A 23848-nucleotide genomic window follows, 5' to 3' on the forward strand; every position below is an offset into this window, starting at 1 on the left:
TATATGCATATACATGCATTTTTTAGAAAAAGATATTTTTGTAACACACTGGATTTAGGTGAGTTTCAGGAAACAATATATACACTTACTAAGTACAATAAACTGTTATTTTCTGTTCTATTTTAAAATATATATTTTTAAATACTGGTTCTTGACCTACTCAATCTCTTTAGCAAGCTGTAATTTGAAAAATACTGCTCTACGTAATGGAGATCATATATATATATATATATATATATATATATATATATATATATATATACATACATACATACATACATACATATATATAAAACTTAGCTTGGAAGTTCAGTCACAGGTGAGAAATGACATTATCCTAAAACACTGTGGGATTAAAAAGACCTATTTGGATTGCTAAATAGACCAAGGTTAGCCTTTTCACAGCCCTTAAATAGTCTGTGTTATGAATAAGTAATAATAGTTACTTATACAAAAGCCCCTACTAAAAATAAAAATACTGAGAAGCTATTTGGTACTAGGCACTACCATGTTCTATGTCTCTCAATAAATCTTTCAGCAACCCAATGAAGTTGGTATTCTTTATATTTTACGTTAAAGAAACATACTCAGACATGTTGAGTGACTGGACCAAAGACACTATGAAAAACGGATACTGGGATTTGAACAGGATCTTCTTGACATCAAAGCCCATGATCTTACTACTATGTCACCAGGGCCCCCAAGCACAGTATTCTTTTCCAAAGGAAGAAAGACTCACCATCTGACAATGTTTGAACAGCAACATCTTGTGTGGAGACTCCAGGACCATGTTTATTGTAGGCCACCACTCGGAAACTATACTCTGTATATTTTTTCAACCCATTAATGGTATGGGAGTGACTTGAAACATCAACATCCTTGAATAAAATGAAAACAATTTATATATATACAACTCACACGAAAAGACATGTTACAAAAAAGAATGAACTATACTAATTTTTATCCTTTGTACAGAATATTATTTAACAGTCAAAGCAGATTAACCATAAAACCATAAACACTGGCAATTTACTGAGGAATATTGCTTGGTCTTTAGTAATCCTTGCTGGTAAAATCTACTGAATAAATCTTTGTACAAAGAAACAGAAACTGTCAACTTTCATTTCCTATCCTTTTTATTTTTTTCAAGTCTCAGATTTCTAGACTAACAAGCATTAAGTTTTGGAAATATAGTTCAACTCTACTATTGCAATCAATGGATTGAAAACTGGCTTCATATAATCACCCTGTATGGTATCAGATGGGTACTAGAACTTATCAGGGTTATCACTTCATCCTATATAATAAAAACCTAATATGCTAAGTGTCCGACCAGTCACTATGACGCTCACTGACCACCAGGGGGCAGACGCTCCAACCAGTAGGTTAGCTTGCTGCTGGGGTCCGACTGTTCAGGACTGGGCGAGAAGGGCCGGACACGCCCTGCAACCCTTCCCCGGCCGTGACCCTTCCCCAGCCCCAATCATGTACCAGTGGGGTCCCTCGGCCTGGCCTGCGGCCTCTCGTAATCTTATTTATATGAGATATATAAATGCCTAATCACTATGTAGTACACCTGAAAATGTTTGTCAACTGTAATTTAAAAATAAATTTAAAAAATGGCTTTATCTTATACCTGTTCTTTGTCAGTCCCTTTTTCCATGTAGTACAATTTGTAATTCTGAATTTCCCCATTGCCAGACAATGGTGTTTCCCAGGTAACAGTGATGGAAGTAGGGGAAGTTGCATACGCTCGGATATTAGGTGCTGGGCCAGGGAGCTGAACTAGAAAGAAAATTTCAAGACAGCAAGATATAAATGAAATTTACTGCACCCCTCAATAACCATTTTCAGCAATCATATCATAACTAGAGGCCCGATGCACGAAATTCGTGCAAAGGGTTTGGACCCTGCCTGTAGCGGCGGCTGCCTGTGCCTCGCGCCTGCGGGCCTCTGCCTCGGGCCCCTGCCCGCTGCAGCTTCGTCCGGAAGGAAGGAAGCCCATTAGGACATCCGGTCTAATGAGCATATTATGTTTTTATTATTATAGATGGCTATGTTTTAAAATTAATAATAAAAAACACTAAGAAAACAACTGATTTTATTGGTTTCAGGATAATATATAATTAAACAAATTTATCTTTTTATGAATTAAATTAAAACCACATTTTATCTGTGAAAAATCTCAAATTTATTAAAAGGAAAAAAAGAACACTGCAGAATTCTTCCTTTGGATTATAAACTCCTAGTTTGGCAGTGGGGTAGCAGCACATATAAAGCCACCATCACAAAACAAGAACCTTCCTTTACCAGTGGTGGGGATGCAGGGAGAGACAGAGTCTCTGTCCCAAAGAACTCCCAGTTTAGAGGGAAGTCAGATTTATAAACAGTTACAAATAATGTCTTCGTACAATTAAGTAGCAAATGTAACAAAAACAGAAAGAGAGCACCCAACTCTGCTTTGGGTGGGTGTGGGTAAGAAAGGGAAAGACTGGTGACGACTTCTGGGGAGCAAGAAAAATGAGTAGTTTTATCAGGTACCAAGGGGAAAACTATTCCAGTAAATGGTGAATAACATGTGAGAAGGCAGTGTTAGGTGGTCAGGCTGCAACAGAGTAGATGTGGGAGAGAGAATGGAGAAAAGGATGACAAGAGCCGGATAATGAAGGACACCTTTAATGCCCTGCCATGGACTTTGGATTATCTCTTGTAGGTGTTAGATAATTACTGAAAAATTATGAGCAGAAACATGACATTACTGGATCAGATATATGTTTAGAAAGGACATGTAAGCACGCACATGGGAGAAAAACGGTTAAGGGAACAAGACTAGAGATAAAAGAGTAACTTTACAAATAGCTACCTTTTATTGAATGCTTGCAGTCAGTTTAGCACTGAGTGCTTTACATGTATTTAAATTACATCTATTTAATCTTTGGGCAACTCAAATGAGATGGATATGATTATCATCTGTATTCATAGACGAGGTTGAGAAGTTAAGAATGGTTCCAAGTGTTGGGAAGTTAGTGCGTGTTAGAACCAGGAATTGAGCACTTTCTGATTCTAAAACATGGGCTCAAGAAGACCAGTTAGGAGATTAGTACAATCCCCTCCTTAGGACATATGTAACTGGGAGACTCAATGAGTAGTCAGTTGCTTGACTGTCCAGCTCTAACTCCTACAATGTCTTACATACCTTTTTAAGACATTCTTTTTGTCTGACTGACAGGTTCCAGCCTCAGTTTATACACAAATCCTGGATGGCTGCCTATGCCTACACTTTGCTGGACACTATATTTGAAAACAACTTCTCTGGTGCTAGTGTTTCTGTAACAGACACCCATGAGATTTAAGGGAAGGGGGAAAAGGAACAAACTGGCTTTCTTAAATAATAGCACCACAGCTTAAGATTAGTTTTGCTACCAAAGTAGAGAAACCTGAATATGGTTATTCTGACAGTTATTTACTTTTTTAGTCATAAGTCTTGCTTTTCACTTAATGTTAAGAGCATATTTTGTGCAGCCTGACAAGTGGGATTTGTCACACTTCTGCTGATATGGAAAACTTTCCTCTAACTTATTTAAGGAGAAGGAAAACAACAGTCCCCAAATTCCCATGAAATAATTTTCAATATATTCATTGGCTAACCTAAACATAGACAAATATGATCCTAAAAAGTGTGCTACTAAATTCTTTCATTTCAGCTGTACAAAGGCATAATAAATGGAAAAAATTTAAGTTGGTTTGTGAAGCTAAATATGTAAAATATTTCCCAAGGTCTGACTCCACACAGCCCTTATATCTCCCACACAGGCTGATTACCTCCAGATGAAGTGCAAACCGCTCTCCACTAAAGCTTTCTCTTTTGTGAAAGCATGTAATAGTCACTCTCCATCTCTAAAACACCCTCACCAGAATCTGTTGCCCCTCCCATCTGTAGTCCTTTTTTAACTACTTTCTTTTAACCAAACTCCTTGAACAAATGACTGTGATGCAAGCATATCATACTACTGTCCGTTTACTTGTCTGTCTCTGGAACCAGACTGTAAGCTTCTTGTGGATTGAAGTCAGTCTTTCTCAACTTCCTATCTTGACTCATCTTTACATCAGTGACTGGCACATGGTAGGCACTTAATAAATCTACTGTCCCATACATCTTTTCTTTCATCTCTAAATTAACAATGATCCTTCAGGTCCAGTGGATCTCAACAGTTTCATCATTAGTTCTTAAATGAAAATGAAAGCCACAGGCTCTTTCCCAAGGAAAATGTGACTTTGTACAGATACACAAATATTTTCATAAGGTTCACAGCCCCAGGGAACTCTTGCACTCAATTAAATCCAGTGACATTTTCCTTTATTTTCATCATGACGCACCTTACATGTGTAGTTTGATCCTACTTGGGGAATTTGGGTCATGCAGTTTTTCCCCCCAAGAATGCTTGCTCTAAGTCAAATGCTTCAAGGCCAAAACTCATCTTTTCCTGGGAAGCTGCCTTGATATACCTAACTTTACAGTAATTGTTCCTTGTTTTATATCCCAGTATCTCTCATAAATGACACCTGTACTTGAACGTTAGTGGAGGAAAATTGAGCTTGTAATAGACTATCCCAGCTCTTATCTGAACACAATAACTGTAAAATTCAACATCCTTTCCCTGTAATGAGAACACATTCTTTCCTTAAATTAACCTGCTGACTCTCTGAATGCCCTCTTGTTCTTGCCTGGGTTTGACTCCTGGTCTTCAAGCCCTATCACTGAAGTGATCAGTGGCCTCCCATCTTGACTGCTCGTTTTTAAGAGGAGACTTCCTGTCCTGTGCCTCCAGCATCTCTACTACCTGGGTAGGACCTAGAATGGGGGTGCTCAATAAACACTAGATGAGGAAATAATCTGCTCCAGCATTAGGAAGTGACATTCCATAGCTTCTGGACTTGGCTTATTCCATCCATCAAACCAGGTAAAGTCTTTGAATAAATTTCCATAGTTTCACTGGCAAATTCATTAAATCTGTTTAGTTTCCTGGTCTGTGGCTTCCACAAATGTTTTGCAACTAAGTTACTCATAGATGAAGTAAAATCTTTGTTACTGGAAGTTTGTTCACTTGAAAAACTAGTGCAGGTAAACAGTTAAAGAAAACTGGAGAAGGTTATGATGGAAAACAGTGGCTTGTGCTAAAAGAAGAAAACATGTGGAAGAAAGCCTCAGGGGGAAAGCATCCATTATGGTTTGATTGCTTCTTATAATTTCAGGGCTATAGTTTACAATAAAAATTTAAGACATACATGACATTTATAAAATAAATCAACCTGACTCTCATTTAAGTTGCAGAAAATCTTGAGAAATGTAATCGGAAGTAACAGTATCTAACACAAAAGACCACAGATCCAAAGTAAAGCCTTAAAGAGATTCCAAAGAGTGTAATATACAAAAGATCAGGACACCACAAATTTTAAAAACCTACTTCAGACACTGGGAAATATAAAGTTAACGAGATATGGCCCTGGCCATTGTGACTCATTTGTTTGGATGTTGTCCTGTGCACTGAAAGGTTGCCAGCTCAATTTCCAGTCAGGGCACATGCCTGGGTTGTGGGCTCGATCCCCTATAGGGATTGTTCAGGAGGCAGCCAATTAATGTTTCTCTCCAGTACCAGTGACTCTTTCTCTCTCCCTTTCCCTTCCTCTCTCTCTAGAAGTCAATAAAAATATCTTAAAAAAAGAAAGATATATTCATAATCACAATTCAAGGAAGAAAGTAATACTGTATCTTAGAATTGTAAAGATATAATATCAGGATCAGAGGAAAGATTATAGTAGGCATTTGAGGTAGGTCTTAAAGAATCAGTAAAATTTGAGACTGTATCAGAATTACATTGTCTTACACTATTAGCTGCTGTTTGATGTGAACTAATTTTATTTCTCCTAACTAATTCATAAAATCCTTAAAGGCAAGGGACTGTTATCTTTTACACTCCTATGGTGTTCAAGGCTACACATACGGTAGACCTATTTGAAGGTCAGACCTACAAGTGGGGCTGACAGACAGGTGGGAGACTTACCCTCAGGCTGTGTTTCTACTCGAAGAGGAGCTGAACTCTCTCCAGAGCCATGCTTATTATGAGCCATCACTCTAAAGATGTACACAGTCGCTGGCATTAGATTTTGAATGGTTACCTGCATTTCTCCTGGGTGACTGGTATTCTCAACACGTTCCCTTTGGACAAAACAATTCGGAAAGAAACATTGATTAGAAATATTTCTAAAGTGTGCAGTTTTATTTCTACTGTAATGCCTATAGATAGATGCCATACCACATCAAAATATCATAAATTTAAGTCAAATTAACTCTCAAAAGAGGAAACTTTTTGGGATGGAACAGTGCACAGAACAGGGAAACTTGCAAAGAGCAATATCATACATGTTTGATAACTTATTGATGTTCTTGTTTAAATATTGCTGATATTGCTGGTTATAATCACAACTTCTTTGCAGAGAAGACACAGACAAGGCCTTTTCAATGCCATTTCAAATAGGGCAGCTGTTCATCAATTTTGTAGGCTTCAGAAATTATTGAATTTTAAGGGGTGATTCTCAGGGAGACAAACAGAAGGTGATTATAGGTATGACCCAATTTCCACAGAAAATATCAAGGGATGTTATAAGTATTTTTGATAACAGATTCTCAATAAAAGGAAAACTAGAGATTATCACTTTTAAAATTGGGAAGAAAACATTAAAAATTTAATAAAACCTAAAAGTAACCTAACCTATAAAATAAGCTAATCATGACCCTAGCTTTTATAATTTATTTTTTAAAAAAGAATACTCCTTTTAAATGCTTTTTTCAAAAACGATTTGAAATGTTTAACATTCATTTATACAAATGAATGTACAAATGAATCCAGCAGTCTGGTGTCATGAGATGAAAATATAAAAGTAATTTTCTAAGTTCTTTAAAAGAGGTAGTGTTTGGGCTCAATCTTGGGGGTCTTTGTGTCCACACAAGGGTCTATAATTATGCTCAGTCTACTGTATTTACTATAAAAAAGGCCATATCAAATTACAAAAAGTTCTCAACAAATAATTTAAAGAAATTTATGTTCTTGTTTTAGACAAAGAACTAGCCTTTAATATTTGCCAATCATGTGAAGAAAGATCTGTATCTATCTTGGGAGAGTAATAAAACTACTCTGTGGAAGAAATTATTTGAAATTACCTAGTATATTGAATTATAATTCTTACTTTAAAATATTGATAAGTTTCCCTGAAATTATTGATTAAAATTTGTTTAGTTCTGTATCACCATATCTCAATTTGTCTGACGGTATATGAACATTTGGTCATTTAAGTGTTTTTCAATAGTTATTTATAGTTCTTTAAGCTACCTTCACATTTATAGATGTTGCTTTTCTATAATAAGGTGCATTGAAAAAGAGTACTATGATAACAAAATGTATTGCTCAGAGGTATTTGAGATATTTAAAGACTAGAGGCCCGGTGCACAAAATTTGTGTGTGTGTGTGGGGGGGTCCCTCAGCCCGGCCTGCATCCTCTCGCAATCCAGGACCCATTGGGGGATGTCCCACAGGGATTGGGCCTAAACTGGCAGTGGTACATCCCTCTCACAATCCGGGACCACTGGCCCCTAACTGCTCACCTGCCTACCTGATTGTCCCTAACCACTCTGCCTGCCTGCCTGATCATCCCTAACCACTTGCCTGCCTGCCTGATCACCCCTAACTGCTCATCTGCCTGCCTGATCGCCCGTAACCGCCTCTGCCTCGGCCCCCGCTGCACCCTCTCGCAATTTGGGACCCGTCGGTGGATGTCCCACAGGGATTGGGCCTAAAGTAGCAGTTGGACATCCCTCTCACAATCCAGGACCGCTGGCTCCTAACTGCTCACCTGCCTGCCTACCTGATCACCCCTAACCATTCTGCCTGCCTGATTGCCCCTAACTACTTCCAGCTTCGTCCGGAATGACGTCAGGAAGGTCATTCGGCTGTCCAGTCTAATTAGCAGATTACACTTTTATTGTTATAGATATTTTCTCTTCAGCTAAACTTCTAATTCACAAGATTTAGAAGGAGGATGGCAACTGATTTCTTACATTTGAAGTTTCTGACACTTGGTTTGGTCACAAATGATTGCTGTCTAAAAGGAAAATGTATTTTACACCTCACTAACCAGTGATTTTCAACCTTTTTCATCTCATGGCACACATAAACTAATTACTAAAATTCTGTGGCACACCAAAAAATATTTTTTTTGCAAATCTGACAAAAAAGGAGGTATAATTTTGATTAATTCACACTGGACGTCTATTGTGTTGGTTGCTGTCATTTTTTAATTTGACAATCTAAGGGAAAAGAGGTCAGTGCCCCTAACTACGTAGTCAGGTGTCGCAAGTTTTAAAAATCCTTGTGGCACTCTGGTTGAAAACTGCTGCACTAAATTAAAAGTTCCAAGTGAGAGCACAGATTAGTCTGTTTTGCTCACTCTGCACTTAAAAGTTTGAACAGTTCCCTCTGAGAAAGATGGGAGTGCTATTTAACTTCAAATTGAAGTGAAAGGTGGTCATGTGTGTTCACATTCCACAGAAGCACTCAGCAGAATGCTCATACACAGAAGCAGCATCACAAAGGTGTGTTGAATGAATGGAAATTTGCCTTCTGATATGCAAATACTGTATAGTAATGATATTATGTATATCTTTGTTCGATGTGAAAGGGAAAAAATGGGAGCAATGAGTGAAGGGCACTATAAACCTAGAAAAGTTTCAAAAGAAGAACTATAATAAAACAAAGTGAGTAATAGTTACAGTCTCTAAGGTGAAATACCCAGCACCTGAAAAGGCTTCTGAACACTAGATGGGTCTGAGGTTCCAGAACCAACTGTCTGTCAAGAAAAATGCTTCAGGACAAGACCCAGGGTGAGTCATAAATGTGTGATATTATAGTGGGACTTAGATTAGAATGTGCTAGCTAAGAGTCAAACAGAAAGAATAAGGTACACTTTTATTAAGATGGTACTGGGCTACAAGTTAGGAGCTCCAGCTCTAGTTCTGGCAACACCACTAGCTTGCTAGGAGACCACAGCCAAGTCACTAATTCTTTCTTGGTCTCAGTTTACTCATGTATTAAATGAAAAAGGGAGATCAGGGTGGCAAATTTTTTCTTAAAGGGCCAAATATTTCTTAAATATATATATAGGCCAAGCAGCAAAATGGAGAATATTATGTAGTTATATAACCTATTACAATGAAACCATTTGAAAAGGTAAAAACTATTTTTAGTTTTTGGGACATTAAAATAACAAGTCTAATTTGGCCCAGGGTCCATAGTTTGCCAACTCCTGGACTAGACTAACAGATACCTAAGGCTTTGAAGTGAAAGAATGCCAAAATGCTATTCATTTCTGGAATAACTTACTCTGTATTCTCCATTTAGTAGCTAGTATCAGAAAAGTACTGCTGTTTACATTAAAGGCACTGGGGGGGGGGGGGGGGGGAGGGAAACATTTCGCAGCTGAAAAGGCAGAGCAAGAATTCTTTAAAACTCGGAAACACAACAGAATTTAGCTAATGACCAAGGCACATAGTGCCATCTGGTGGTAGATTTTTTCCAATGCAGGAAGTAGGTTTGTAAGTCTGTGAAGTTATTCTCTTGACCCATCTGCAGTTTGTTGTTATACATGATAGAAGACAGAGATGGAACTTTTATTCTTTCCAGCAAATAGAGTTAATTATTTCAACATAACTTCTTGGATAATTATTATTTCTCCACTGAGATTAATTTATTTAGTGCTACTATATGCCAGGCTCTGTTCTAGGTGCTGGCCAGACACAATAAATACATTAATAAAAAAGAAAATTTCAGAATGTTACATGTTTTAAAACAAAAGCAAAAAAATAAAACAGGTTGATGTGATAGCAGTGGTGTTCTGGAGTAAATGTTTAACAGTCAGCTCTGGTTTGTAGCACTTGTCACTGTAAATACTTCTGCCATGTCCAATTTCAAGCTACCAATCCATGTCATCAGGTTTGCAAAGTTTCCTGAAAAAATGTAATAATTGGCTTGGGAACAAGGTGGCTCCAGTAGAGCATAGTGGGAGAGTGACTGAGAGGCTAAGCTAGGTGGGTTCACGGAAGCCTGAGCAGGTGTCATCTGAGGGTGACAGACAAGAGACAGAAAATGCACTTTCCTCACAAATAACAAGGTCCTGCAGTGTAAGCAAGCTTGCTGTTCTGAGGAGCTAATGCTTTCTTCCTCCTGTGAAATCCTATGAAATTTGTAATGAGATTTGAAAGCCGATTGAAGACTTTTTAACATACATGCTGTTTGGTAGTAATGTCTTGCCTTTTTGTGTCAAGGACTATGTTTCCTTATCTTTGTAATTCCCAAAACACCCAGTGCAGTGTTCAGATAAACATTACCCTATGAACGGCTCCATCTATCTGGCTAAATTATGTCACATGTACTGCTCAGGAGTATTAAATCACTTGATTAAGGTTCCTGTACTTGCTGAATTTGCCTGTCTGGTATTAAAGACAATATATATCAAATGTCAGCACCCTAGTAGCAATACAAGCTTTATTTCATATGTTAAGGTCCTAATCAAAACAAACATTTTAGCTTTCATATTCTGGGGCGAAGTAACAGTGCAATGGAGGAATCTACTCAGCAATGTTAGGAACACGTATTTAGCACATGGCATGGTTCTTCCCGAAATTTATAATCAAACTGGGAAAACAACACTAATGCACATAAAATAACAGAAGAGTAACTTATGGCAGCACAAGATCATGTGTTATCATAAGTGCCAGTAGGAGTGGTACAAACACACATGTAAGATAAATGCACTGTGTGCTGACAAGGGTAGAGGAAGCTTTATGAGGGATCATGGGGCTTAACCTGGGTCTAGAAGGATGAACTTAACTTAGCTTTAGCTAAGAAGGAGGGAAGAAGGGGATGTGTGAATGAAGACACTAGATTGGGGGAAAAGGCTACACAGTGATGAGAACTAGACTAGTGCCACTAGAAAATGAGTTCAACGGGGGAGGGAAGGAAAATAGGCATGGACAGCTAGACTACAGCTAGACTGGAGTAAAGTAGCCTGGGGATTCTGGATAATCTATAAGCAATGGAGGGGCATTGTGAGGTCCTGAAAGAGGTGGAGATGGAGAGGAATTTAATGAAAATGCTGTTTTTAGGAAAATTAATCTCTAATTACTCTTGTGTCATCAAGGAGACTCCCTGAAGTTCAGTAGCCCACATACACATAACGGTGCAGGCAAATGTTCCTTCAGATTAATAAGTCTACCTTAATTTCTAAAATCTGAAAGTTCTAAATAAGCCCTATCTTATTAGGCTGCGCTGACTGAATCTTAAGAGCAAAGGGTAGCCCTGGTTACATTTTAATACTTCAACCTCAATAAATCTATTTACCCTCTCCACAAGTCATGCAGAAAGGCAGGAAAGAGTACTAGGACTTCAGTCTGTTTGGGAATTTATTTCTAATGACCTAAAATTAGGAAAGATGCATCACAGTGATCATATTTTCTAGACTGAAAATTGGTACAGATCCTGCACAACAAAGAGCCAGGATGAGCACGACTGGGCTGAGGGGACCAAGATGTATCCAACGGGCTTCAAACATATGGGCACTTACCTAGTAATCCCCTCCTTGGTATAGAAGACAGAGTAGGTAAGATTGTCTCCATGAGGATCTGATGCAGGTGTCCGCCATGTCAATTTGATGAAGCGGGTAGAGACCAGAGAGGCCACGACATCCCGAGGTGCTGAAGGCAGTGGTCCCGAGGTAGCTGGTGCTAGATGGTCAGTAGTGGCACTGGTCAGTGAAGTGGGAGGCAATGTTGGGATGGCAACATCTTGTCATGTGCAAACATTGGGGAATATGAAGGGCAAACCACGACGGTTTTAAAAAAGAGAACAGAAAAAACAAAAAACAAAAAAGAAATAAACAAAACCACGATGGGAAATAAAATAAAATGAATAAACATAAAAAAGGCCATTAAACTGAAGTCTGACATGCAGGCCAGGGGGAATTACTGAAAACTAATGGGCGCTATTTAAGACACGTCACTGTTGAGCAGGCAGACGTTTTGGTCACTATAATGGTTGTGGGCAAGGGAGGGTGAAAGTTGAGAATAAACATCTCACAGAAGGACACAGCAGTGCCCAAGTAATTTTTTTTAACCTGAAAGCAGCAGGCAGCATCTGTCCAATTTTGCATGTAAAAGCCTCATATATGATAAAACCTCAATATTTTCTACTTTATCAGAATGTGGACTAATGTGTGCAGTATGCATGAGCCTAGTTATACTCAACATAGGCTCCAGGCTCCTGTGACCTCACTACAGAGCTGTGTGTCTCAGCTCTGCAGAGATTCAAGAGCCACAATTTCAACTTTATTCTAATATTAAACTTGGCATACACAGGGATTTTTGACAATTTTCATCAGGTTCACTAAATTATAGTTAATTTGCTATCTTGCTGATTCATTTAACTATGACGGTATAAAATCATGAACCCAAAATTCCAAAGCCACAAAAATGCAATATGTAGGAAGCTAATCTCTTTCTTACAGTTCTCACTGTAGTGTATATTACAATGGATGGTCTAGATGGAGCAGTGGAAAGTCAAAGTTCTGCCAGTCAAAAGCTCTGTTTGTATAACTATAGTCATGGGTAACTTTATTACCTCCTGAGGCAGTCTCGTGGACACTTCTGATTTTACAAGTTTATTCCTAATATTGAACCTAAAACGTCCTTTAGCTTGGGGTCAGAAAGCATAAGTTTAATCTCACAATTTTTAACTAAAGGAGTTCATTAGAATTGTGCCATAACCTTAATGAGGAAATTAAGGAAAGAAGCAGAGAGGAAAACATGAAAATTCTTAACCCAGTCTTATTTCAATGAAATGGTATATGTAGCAACAACCCCTTGGAAATGTCTGTGAACTTCAAGAAATTCTAAAGTGAGGCAGTCTAAATAAATATGCCAGAGAAAATAAATTCTCAAAGGGAAAAGGCAGAGGAAGAGCAACCTAAAGTCTCTAGATAGGTGAAGAGTGGGGAAGAGTAATCCAGTAGCTATCATTTACTGAACACTTTCTACACAGCACTCTAGATCTTTATATGACTCATCCAATTCTGACAACAACTCTAGAAATAGGTGCTATCACATATGCAGAGACTGACATTGAAACGAGTTCACTTGGTCATCATAGGTCACACAGACTAAGTGCTAAAGTGCTAAAACCAATCCTGGTTTTTAATTTAAGAGGTCATGATTTAGCCATTAGGAATTCTAGTCCTGGCTGTGCCACTTACTAATTATGTCACCTATGGCAAATCAATTCTTTTCTCTCACTGGTTCCTTTTCTTCTCCTTCTGAGGAATTTTAAGAGTGTGGAGTGCTATCAACATGTAAGACTATGAGGTCATAGTTCAGATACAAGTCCACACTTCACTGGTACAAGTCAGGTCTGAATGGCCTCATCCTTATCCCTTTTATTTCAACAGATGTGCTGCCTCAAAGGACATAAATACCTCTCACTCACAGCTGTCAGAGTTCTTTTTCATACACTTTACTAGTTTATTCCCACAAACAATCCTATCAGGCGAAATGGCAATGACAGGATTAGAAGTTGGGTGACAGTTTTAAAAAAGCCAGCATGAGCACGACTGGGGTGAGGGGACCAAGATGAACTCCTTTAGTTAAAAAGGACCCCTGGGTTTCCAGTGTAGGAGAATGGGTGTTTAGGTGTCATTAACAGAGAAAGAGACAACAAATTGAGGAAGAGATGGTCAATTTGGTTTTGAACATGTGTCTAAAGGAATGATCCAACTTCTACAAGAGAAATGTATAAAAAGCAATTGGAAATGTGAATCTCTGATTTTTGTAAACTTTTTATTTTTAGTTTTTAATTTTTTTCATTTTAAAATATATTTTATTATTGATAGTATTACAGATACCTCCCATTCCCCCCACCCCCCAGGTCTTCACTGCCCTATTGCCTGTGTCCATGGGCTACGCATGTAAGTTCTTTCGTTTATCTCTTCTCATCCCTCCAACCCCATGTCGAGGTATGTCAGTCTGTTCCATGCCCCCCTGCTTTGGGTCTTATTTTGTTGGTCAAATCATTTTGTTCATTAGATTCCACAAATAAGTGAGATTATATGATATTTGTCTTCCTCAGTGCATAATATTTTCCAGGTCCATCCATGCTGTCTCAAATGGTAGGAGATCCCTTTTTTACAGCTGCATAGTATTCCATAGTGTAAATGTCCTACAGCTGTTTATAAAATTTAAAGTCATTAAACCCTTAAGAATGGCTCAAAGAGTGGCTTGAACACAGTCCTGCTTTGCTGTCTCGTTTCTGTGCCTGTCCAGAAACACACAAAGCTGCCTCCAAGTCTGATCCAACTCACCAAGCTAAATTTTCCCAACTATCTGCTGGCTGAAGAAGAGAGGAAGTTTGTAATGAGAGGCAATAGATCAGCTGTCGCCAACCTTTTGGACCTCACGGACCATCAGTGGTCTGCGGACCACTGGTTGGCAACCGCTGCAATAGATCATACAAGACTAAGATTTTGAATACAAAGACCTTATGTTCACAAGTTGACTCTGCCACTCCCTAATAATATAAAACTGGGCCAGTCACTTAGCCTCCCTACCCACATCCCAGGCTGATATGAACAAGATGATTATAAGTAAGAAATGTGCATATGGAAGCACACATCACTACCACAACAAATCTAAATGGCAACAAACACTAGAATATCAGGTATAAAGGCAACTAGAAAGGGAATGTAAGTAGGGAGGACTAGGTGTTGGAAGTACATAATGGGTGATAATAGAAATAATGACTCAGGGATTAGCTTCCTGAACTTGTATAGCACACATGTGTAATTCTTTAATGGCATCCTGCATTTCCCACTTGTATTTTTTCATGTTCACATTGTATCACTTGCACTAACCTGTAAATCCCTTGAAGATAAAATCTGTATCTGTTTCATGCCTCTGTATATTTTAAATAATAAATGTATATTTATTGAATAAATGGAAGAAAATTCAGGGAGGATGTTAGTGCAGTGGTGACCACTGTTTCTAGAATCTCATTACATAAAGCAATATTCTAATCTTTTTAGCTGGTACAAAGTATATACAAATAATATTTTTATAATGATGTTATAATTTATCAGTTATACAGGAAAGTATAAATAATACTGGATCACCATAAATGATTCCTAATTAGCCATGGGGAAAAAAATCCATGTTTACTGCAGTGCTCATGCTCAATACCCACTTATCCCCAGATTAGGTAAACTGTTGATATTCCATGTCTGGCTGAGCATGTAAAGGAAACAGTCTTATGTAACCCCAGAGAATCAAATGGGCAGCGAAGTTATACCAGGTTCAATGGCACGATTATGTAGATTGGTTTGAGGAAGTCAACAAATCCTTTTTTTAAACTGATTTCAGAGAAGGGGAGGAATAAGATAGAAACATCAATGATGAAAGAGAATCATGGATTGGCTGCACCCAACCTGGGCATGTTCCCTGACCAAATGGAACTGTGACCTCCTATAGGTCAACGCTCAACCACTGAGCCACACCAGCTGGGCCCCCTCTTCCCTTTTTGGCAACTATAAAACTGGACAAAACACTGTCAAAAACTAGGACCTGTCTTCAACCAGAATAAGGCAGGTCTTGGAAACCAGTGGCTTTGCTGATACTGCCAGAGGGGACTCATATGATATAGAGCATTATTAGTTCAAGTGGCAAGTAAAAAGGATTGGTTGGCTCTGCTAGCCTGGGGTTATAATTTGCAGGGGGTGGTGGTGGTTGGGGGGCAATGGATGATAGACTAATTGGAGATTTAATAGGGAGTTTGGTGAGGTGAAAAAGTGGTAAGAAGGCTTAATAAGCTCTTCATATAATCCAGGTAATTGACAGCCATGTGTCTGTGCAGCAGAGACAGGAGCAGGCCCAAGCCACCCACACATCCTTGGCCGGTAGAACCTATGTATATGTTTGGAGGGAGTGAGAGAACCTGGCAGAAAGCAAAAGCCTAGGAAGCCTAAACAGTGACCTGAGTTTTTAATGCATTCCCCAAACCACACACAGATCCATCAGCTGAATGGAAGGCATACTGTCTTGAGCTACTTGAGCACAATTTCTGACTGACATTTGGCTACACACGAATGTATACAAACACAGGGGTTACCCCTAGAAAACTAGGCAAGCTAAGCAGAAACATCAGTGGTTGCACGTTGTGGGGGAAGATGTCACAGATTTAGCCCAGGCCAGCTACTACACAAACAAAAAAGAACAACTGCCCAGGTGCTATGATATATTATATAAAAGTATCCAATATCCAACAAAAAAATTAAGAGACATGAAAAAAACAAACAAACAAAAAAAAGTGTGGCCCATACTCAGGCAGTAAAAAAAGGCAGTCAGTAAAAATGTCTTGGAGAGTCCTCAGATATTACATTTAACAAAGACTTCAGAGCAGCTATTAAAATGTGTTTAAAAAAGAAAAGGAAATAATCAGGAACTATGCAGGGTCTGAGATTTTACTTTATGTGTTAACATGACAGTTATTACTATGGGTACTGGCAAAGGCACAAGTCTTCAGCAGAGACAAAGAACTTTATTACTCAGGGCAATGGCAGCAGCCAGTGCCTCTTGTTTTGTGAGTTCTCCATGCCCCCAAGTCCCATGAAGGCCATGCAAAGACCCAGGATGGATGCTTACACATGCAGTAGGTTGTTACAGGAGAAGGACTCTGGACTTGAGGGATTTACCACTTTTATAGCAAGGGAAAGCAACCCCTTCTACCCCCAAAGAAGGGGCCTGCTGTGGGTATCTCAATTCTGCTGTGGTCAGAAACGTACTCTGTATAGTTTCATTCTTTTTAAGTTTATTAAGACTTGTTTTGTGTCCCGTCTTATGGCCTATCCTGGAGATGGTTCCATATAATATGTGCCTGAAAAGAATCTATACCTGTAGCTGTTGGGTGGAGATTCTATAATGTCAGTTAGGTCAAACTGGTTGACAAGAGTTGTTCAAGTCATTGATACTCTTAACTTTTTCTAAGCGTTTTAGCAGTTTTTAAGAGTGGGATGTTAATATCTCCAACTATTATCACTGAATTGTATATTTCTTCTTTGAATATAACAATTATACATGCATATGCATTTAACAACAGAAATCTGGGAAAGTCCCAAATATTTGGAAATCAAACAATCCACACCTGAATAACCCAAGGTCAAAGAAGAAATCACAAGAAAAAACTTTAAAATATTTTAATTGAATGAAAATACAACATATTAAAAATTATGAGATGTACCTAAATCTGTGCTTAGAGGGAAATTTAAATACCTTTATCAGAAGAGAAGTCTCACATATATTACCTAAGCTCATACTTTATCAAAGAGTATTTCTTAAGTGTTCTCATACACACAGAAAAAGGTAATTGTGAAGTAAAGGGCTGTTAATTAACTTGATTGTATGAATCCTTTCACAATGTATATATACATCAAATCATCATGTGTCTAATTTAAATATATTACCATTTATGTGTCAATTATGCCTCAATTAAGCTGGGGAAAAATTTATATTTTAGCCAAGTTATTAAAAACATATACGAGACTGACTAAAAATTAAGAGAAGACATAAGTTACAAAATTCAAGAATCAAAGAGGAGACAATATTACTAACCATATATTAAGAAATTATACGGGAATATTATAAACAAATTTATGCCAATAAATTAGACAACTTAGAGGAAACAAAATCTTTCTCAGAAAGACCAAAAAAAAAAATGTACTCAAGAAGAAAGAGAAATCTGTTCAAAACTATTAATATATAGAGAAATTTAATTACTAAGAAAAATGTTCCCATAAAGAAAAAGTCTAAGCCCAGATGGCTTCATTGGTGAATGGCTTTCAAGTATTTTTAAAAAGAAATAATACTAATCCTTCACAACTCTTTCAGAAAATAGAGGAAAAACACTTCCAACTCATTCTGTGAGGCCAGTATTACTTTGTAATAAAAGCCAGACAGATATTGAAAGAAAAGAAAACTAAAAATCAATATCCATCATCAACATAGACACAAAATCCTTAACATAATATTAGCAAACCATATTTGGTAACATGTTAAAAGGCTTATACAAAACAATCAAGTAGATCTTACCATAGGAATTCAAGACTGGTTGAACATCCAAAAATCAATGTAAAACTACACATTAAGAGAAAAAAAAGCAACTACTGATCATCTCAATAGATGCAAAAAAAGCATTTGACAAAAACCAAACACCTATTTATGATTAAAAACTTAATAAACTAGGAATAGAAGTAAAAAAACATCTACAGTGAACATTATACCTAATGCTTTTCCCCTAAGGTTAGAAACAAGACAAGGAAATTAACTGTTGTTTCTTATATTAAGCATTGTACTGGAAGTTCTAGCCAGTGCAAGAAGGCAGGAAAAACAGAGTGATAAAGATTAAAAAAGAGAGAAGCAGCACTGCTTTTATTTGTAGATGACACAGTTATCTGTGTAGAAAATCCTAGTGAATGTACAGGGGGAGAAAAAAACACCTAAAACTAAAAAATAAGTTTAGCAAGGCCATATGGTACAAGGTCAATATACAAAAACCAACTGTATTTCTATATATTAGGAATAAAAAATCCAAAAATGAGATTACAATAGCATCAAAAAAGAATAAAATACTTACAAATAAATCTAACAAAAGAAGTGTAAGATTTGTACTCTGAAAACTACAGTACATTGCTGAGAGAAATTAAAGAACATCTACATAAAAATCTAAATAAATAAATGTTCCCGGATTAGAAGACAATGACTACTAAGATGACAAGCTCCTCTTAAATATAATAGGAAAACAAAAGACCTAAATAGCCAAAACAATTCTGAAAAAGAAGAAAAGAGTTTCAGTACCCAATTTCAAAGCTTACTATAAAGCTCCAGTAATCAAGACAGTCGAAGATTGGCATATGATAGGCAAACAGATCAATGGAAGATAAAAGTCTAGAAATAAATTCCTATGTTTATGGTTAACTGGTTTTTGGCCAAAGTGTCAAGAAATTTCAATGTGTGAAGAACTTTTTTTAACAACTGGTGCTGGTACAACTATGTATCCATATGCAAAGTAATGAACTTAGGTCCTCACTTAACAACATGCACAAAAATTAACTCAAAATGGCACACAAACTTAATGGAAGGAAGTACAGGAGAAAGTCTTTGTGCCTTGGGTTAGAACAGTATTCTTACACATGACAACAAATGCAAAAGATATAAAAGAAAAAAATTGATACACTGAATTATATTCAAAATAAAACTTATGCATTTAACTTACATGCATATATGCATAACCCATGGACACAGACAATAGTGCTGTGAAGACCTGGGGAGGGGGCAGGAGTGCGGTGGAGGGGGTTATAGGGGTGGGGAGGAAAGGGACATCTGTAATACGTTCAACAATAAAGACATATTAAAGAATAAATAACAGCAAATTTAAAAAAATAACAAAAACCAAAAAGACTTACACATTTTAAGAGAAATGCAACTAATTGACAAGTCAAACCACAGACTAGTAGAAAATATTTCCAAATTATCCTAAATAATAAAGAGGTAATAAGCAAATTGACCATCACTCCAACACACTAGATGGCCACCCCCATGTGAACACAAGATGGCCACCACAAAATGACCAGCAGAGGAGGGCAGTTGGGGGTGACCAGGCCGGCAGAGGAGGGCAGTTAGGGGGACCAGGCCTGTAGAGGAGGGTAGTTGGGAGGGACAAGGCCTGCAGGGGAGGGCAGTTGGGGGTGAACAGGTTGGCAGGGGAGGGCAGTTAGGGGGACCAGGCCTGCAGGGGAGGGCAGTTAGGGGCAACCAGGCCGGCAGGGGAGGGCAGTTGGAGGCGATCAGGCCAGCAGGGGCAATCAGGCAGGCAGGCAGGTGAGCGGTTGGGCGCCAGCAGTCCCAGATTATGAAAGGGATGTCCCAGATTGGAGAGGGTGCAGGCTGGGCTGAAGGACAACCCCCCCACCCCAACCCTCATGCACGAATTTTGTGCACCAGGCGTCTAGTATATCTGATAAATGACTTGAATATATAATTTAGACTATATATTCAAAACCAGAATATGTAATTAACTTTTATAAATCAATAAAGCAAATACTCAATTTAAAAATGGGCAAGACTTAAACAGTCATTTCACCAAAGAAAACAAACAAATAGCTAATAAACACATGAAAATGTGCTCAACATCATTAGTCATTAGGGAAATGTGAGTTAAAACTATAGGGAGCCTGGCCAGTGTGGCTCAGTGACTGAGCATTGACCTATGAACCAGTAGGTCATGGTTTGATTCCTGTCAGGGCACATGCCCAGGTTGCAGCTTGATCTCCAGTGTGAGGTGTGCAGGAGGCAGTCAATCAATGATTCTCTCTCTCCTTTCCTCTCTGAAATCAATAGAAACAAACAAATAAATAAACTACAGAGATACCACTACATACCCTCTAGAATGGTTATAGTCAAATAGGATACACATATTAAGTGTTAGTAAGGATGTGGAAAAACTGAAATATTGGTGGGAATGTATTAAGTCTTTCAACTGATGAACATATACTAACACTGATTCTTGCTGAACTCATTTACTTATTTGCCAGAGGAAAACAGCATTTATTCTACACTGATAAAGGGAAAACTCTTTACAGTAGAATGACAACTAATTAATACACAAAAAATGATGTAGTTAGAAAGCTACAGTTTTGTAAACATCACAGTAAAAATGTTTTTCAGATAAGAATCATCAAAGAGTGCTAATCTAGGTGGGGCAGGTTTGATGAGAAACAGAGTATCAACATGGTCTCAAAAATTTCTCCTCACAAATTAGCCACTAACTGCAAGGGAAAAAACAGTAATTACACAGTGACTGGCCACATCTGTCCTAAGTGATCAGAGTGAACATTACCAATAAGGCACAAAAGGATGTTCTGTGAGTCTGGATGCGACATCACTCATAGTATTTCAACCCACACTACATAACTTGAATTTAAACATAAAGAAATATTGGGAAAGGCCAAAGTAAAGGATGTTCTATGCTTTAACTGTCCTATATTCTTCAAATACATTAATACTAGAAAAGACAAAGAGAGGCTAAAGAGTCATGATAAAGTAACACATGATCCTGAACTAGAAACTGTAATAAACAAACAAACAATTGAACAACAAATGAAACTGGAAAAGGGACTGTAGACGAGAGTACTGTTATCAATGCTAAGTTCCTGAATTTGATAATTGTACCTAGTATGCTTGTTCTTATGAAGTACAGATATAGTATTAAAGGGTAAAGTGTATGATGTCTGCAGTATACTCTCAAATGGGTCAAGAAAAAAATACATAAAAAGAGATAGAGAGAAAATGATAAAGCAAATATGAGAAACATTTTAAAAAGTCAAAGTGCAGAACAATGTATATATTTCTGCTTTTTAAAATCCTTAAAACAAAAACACATGTGTGTATGTAGATATATATTTCTAGGATACTAAAATTACCTGTACTCCCCAGCTAAGGAAACTTGGAGCTAAAAATATTAGGTGGTTGGCACGAGGCTAAAAAGAGTTAAGTCTCTCTTTTCTCAACCTTCAGTTCTACTCTGCAGGTGTGTGTGTGTGTGTGTGTGTGTGTGTGTGTGTGTGTGTGTTGGGGGGGGCGGGGGGAGACATTATTAATAGCTTTCAGATGTTTTCTATGTATATACCCAAACTTCTGCATATATAGTATATAGGATTCTTATATCATTTTGATGGCTACATATTCTAATAATGTACTGAATAAGTGTTCTATTGATATTTAAGTTGTTTCTAATATATATTTGAATATAGTCTGAGATTTTAAAAAATACCTTATTTCATCACTTTAACATTTACTTTAAAACTATGTTTGCCCTTAATTCTATCATCTTATTTAATGTTATAGTTTCTGTTTATTATGCCTTCTTTTATTTATTTTTTATTTTATTTTTTTATTGCTTAAAGTATTACAAAGGGTATTACATATGTGTCTTTTTTTTCCCCCCGCCCTTGACTGTCCCCTGGCCTCCCCCACCCCCCTATGCCTTCTTTTAAAAAATATTTTATGTTCATGTTTTGTTTTGGGATTTGCCTTTTCATCTAATAGTCTATTGAATATACGGCAGTCATATTATTACTTCAATAATATGAAGATTTATAATACTTGTATCCTGATCTCAGGTTAAATACTAACAAAGGAGGCCACTTAAGGCATAAATATGAAATGTGAGTTGTGCAAGTCCAGATCTCAGTTAGTACCTGAGAAATGTACTTTTCCCAAAGTTGGATGACCCAACTTTTGTTTGTTAATCCTCACCTGAGGATATATTTTCCCCCACTGATTTTTAGAGAGAATGGGAAGGGGAGAGATGGAAACATCGATGTGAGAAAGACACATCGATTGGTTGCCTCCCACACAAGCCCCAACAGAGCCAGGGCTGGGACCAAGCTAGAATCTAGCCTGCAACTGAGATAGTGCCCTTGATTGGAATTGAACCCTTGGCCCTTCAATCTGCAGGGCTGGTGCTCTATCCACTTAGTCAAACTGGCTAGGGTGGCCAACCCAACTTTTAATGTATCTGGGCCACTCTCTAACCGGTTTCCTTTTGTTGATTTTAACTAAAAGTCCCAAATTGATTAAAGTATGAGAAGATACTTCCTGCCTTCACAGCTATTGCTATTTATTATACTTTACATTATCCTTGTGATTTTTCTAGATATTAATAACTACATATCTGTTGTTCAAAATACCCGAGCTTAAAAAAATAGATCAACCTATCTGAAGTTTTCACAAAATTAAACTGTCCAGAAATTACTTACAAATGCAATTAGTCATCAAAGGACCCAAGGCATAAGTGAATTATACAGCTCGCTAGGCCAAATGTAGTAAAAGTCTTTGTTTCTTAAAAAAAAAAAAAATGATTTTAATTATATTAGTTATGCTGGTTTCTTTCCCTTTTGACACTTGAGTTCACTCCTCAAAATACAAGATTTGATCATATCATTCCCTAAAACTACCTACAGAATAAAGTCTAAACCCCTCTGCACAATGTTGAAGATCCTCCACAGACTGGTACCATCTAGCTTTCCAGTCTTATTTCTAGGACATGCTGTGCCCTAGGTTTGCCTGGTTACTGAACAAAAATGGACCTTTTGGGTTCTGTACCAATGTTCACACTGCTATTATGTTTAGAGCAATAAAGACCAAGTAAATCTTACCCAAGTCAAAGGCAACTCAGAAGTCAGAAAAGGTATAACACTTTCAAAGTCTTAACATCAAAAACACTGTTAGCTTTGACCTGCTGCTCAAACACTTGGCAGGGCTTCACACTGGCGCTTTCACAGAAACCTCAAGACCTCAACAGGCTCTGAGTGGGACTAACTAAAGTCATTCATGCAAGATCCTGAAGAGGGATTGCTTCTCCTTTATGTTACCTGAGCAAATCATCAGTGGTATTCTTCATTTTTCTAAGAAATCACTTTCAAAATTCAGCTACACTGTGGTCGATGGCTCCAGTTTTAATGATACATTAGACTAGTGACTGATAAAGTGTCACCTTTAGTATTTTATAATCATGTGTTTAACCTTTTCTAGGTAGAGATTATTAATTTCTGTGCTGGGCATGCTGCCCTTGGTTAAGTGGATCCAATTATCTTAATTTGACACCCACTTAGTAGGCACATTTAAGCTTTCTTTTGAAATACTAAT

The 23848-nt window shown here is 37.6% G+C and overlaps 1 protein-coding gene across 11 annotated transcripts in view; it reads right to left on the reverse strand.

Moving 5' to 3' along the window:
* The window catches only part of NEO1 (neogenin 1), a 266972-nt gene that overhangs the window by 69442 nt on the left and 173682 nt on the right, over positions 1 to 23848 (reverse strand). For 8 of the 11 annotated variants that reach the window (XM_059657710.1, XM_059657763.1, XM_059657791.1 and 5 more), the window contains 4 exons: positions 11674 to 11893; positions 6063 to 6217; positions 1637 to 1785; positions 740 to 878 (listed from right to left, as the gene is read on the reverse strand). In XM_059657710.1, coding sequence (XP_059513693.1) covers positions 740 to 878; positions 1637 to 1785; positions 6063 to 6217; positions 11674 to 11893 — 663 coding nt within the window. The remainder of the gene's footprint in view (positions 1 to 739; positions 879 to 1636; positions 1786 to 6062; positions 6218 to 11673; positions 11894 to 23848) is intronic. The other 3 variants (XM_059657782.1, XM_059657753.1, XM_059657733.1) reach the window with 1 other exon arrangement.

This window comes from Myotis daubentonii, chromosome 1 (genome assembly GCF_963259705.1).
Source record: "Myotis daubentonii chromosome 1, mMyoDau2.1, whole genome shotgun sequence".
Taxonomy (NCBI): Eukaryota; Metazoa; Chordata; class Mammalia; order Chiroptera; family Vespertilionidae; genus Myotis; species Myotis daubentonii.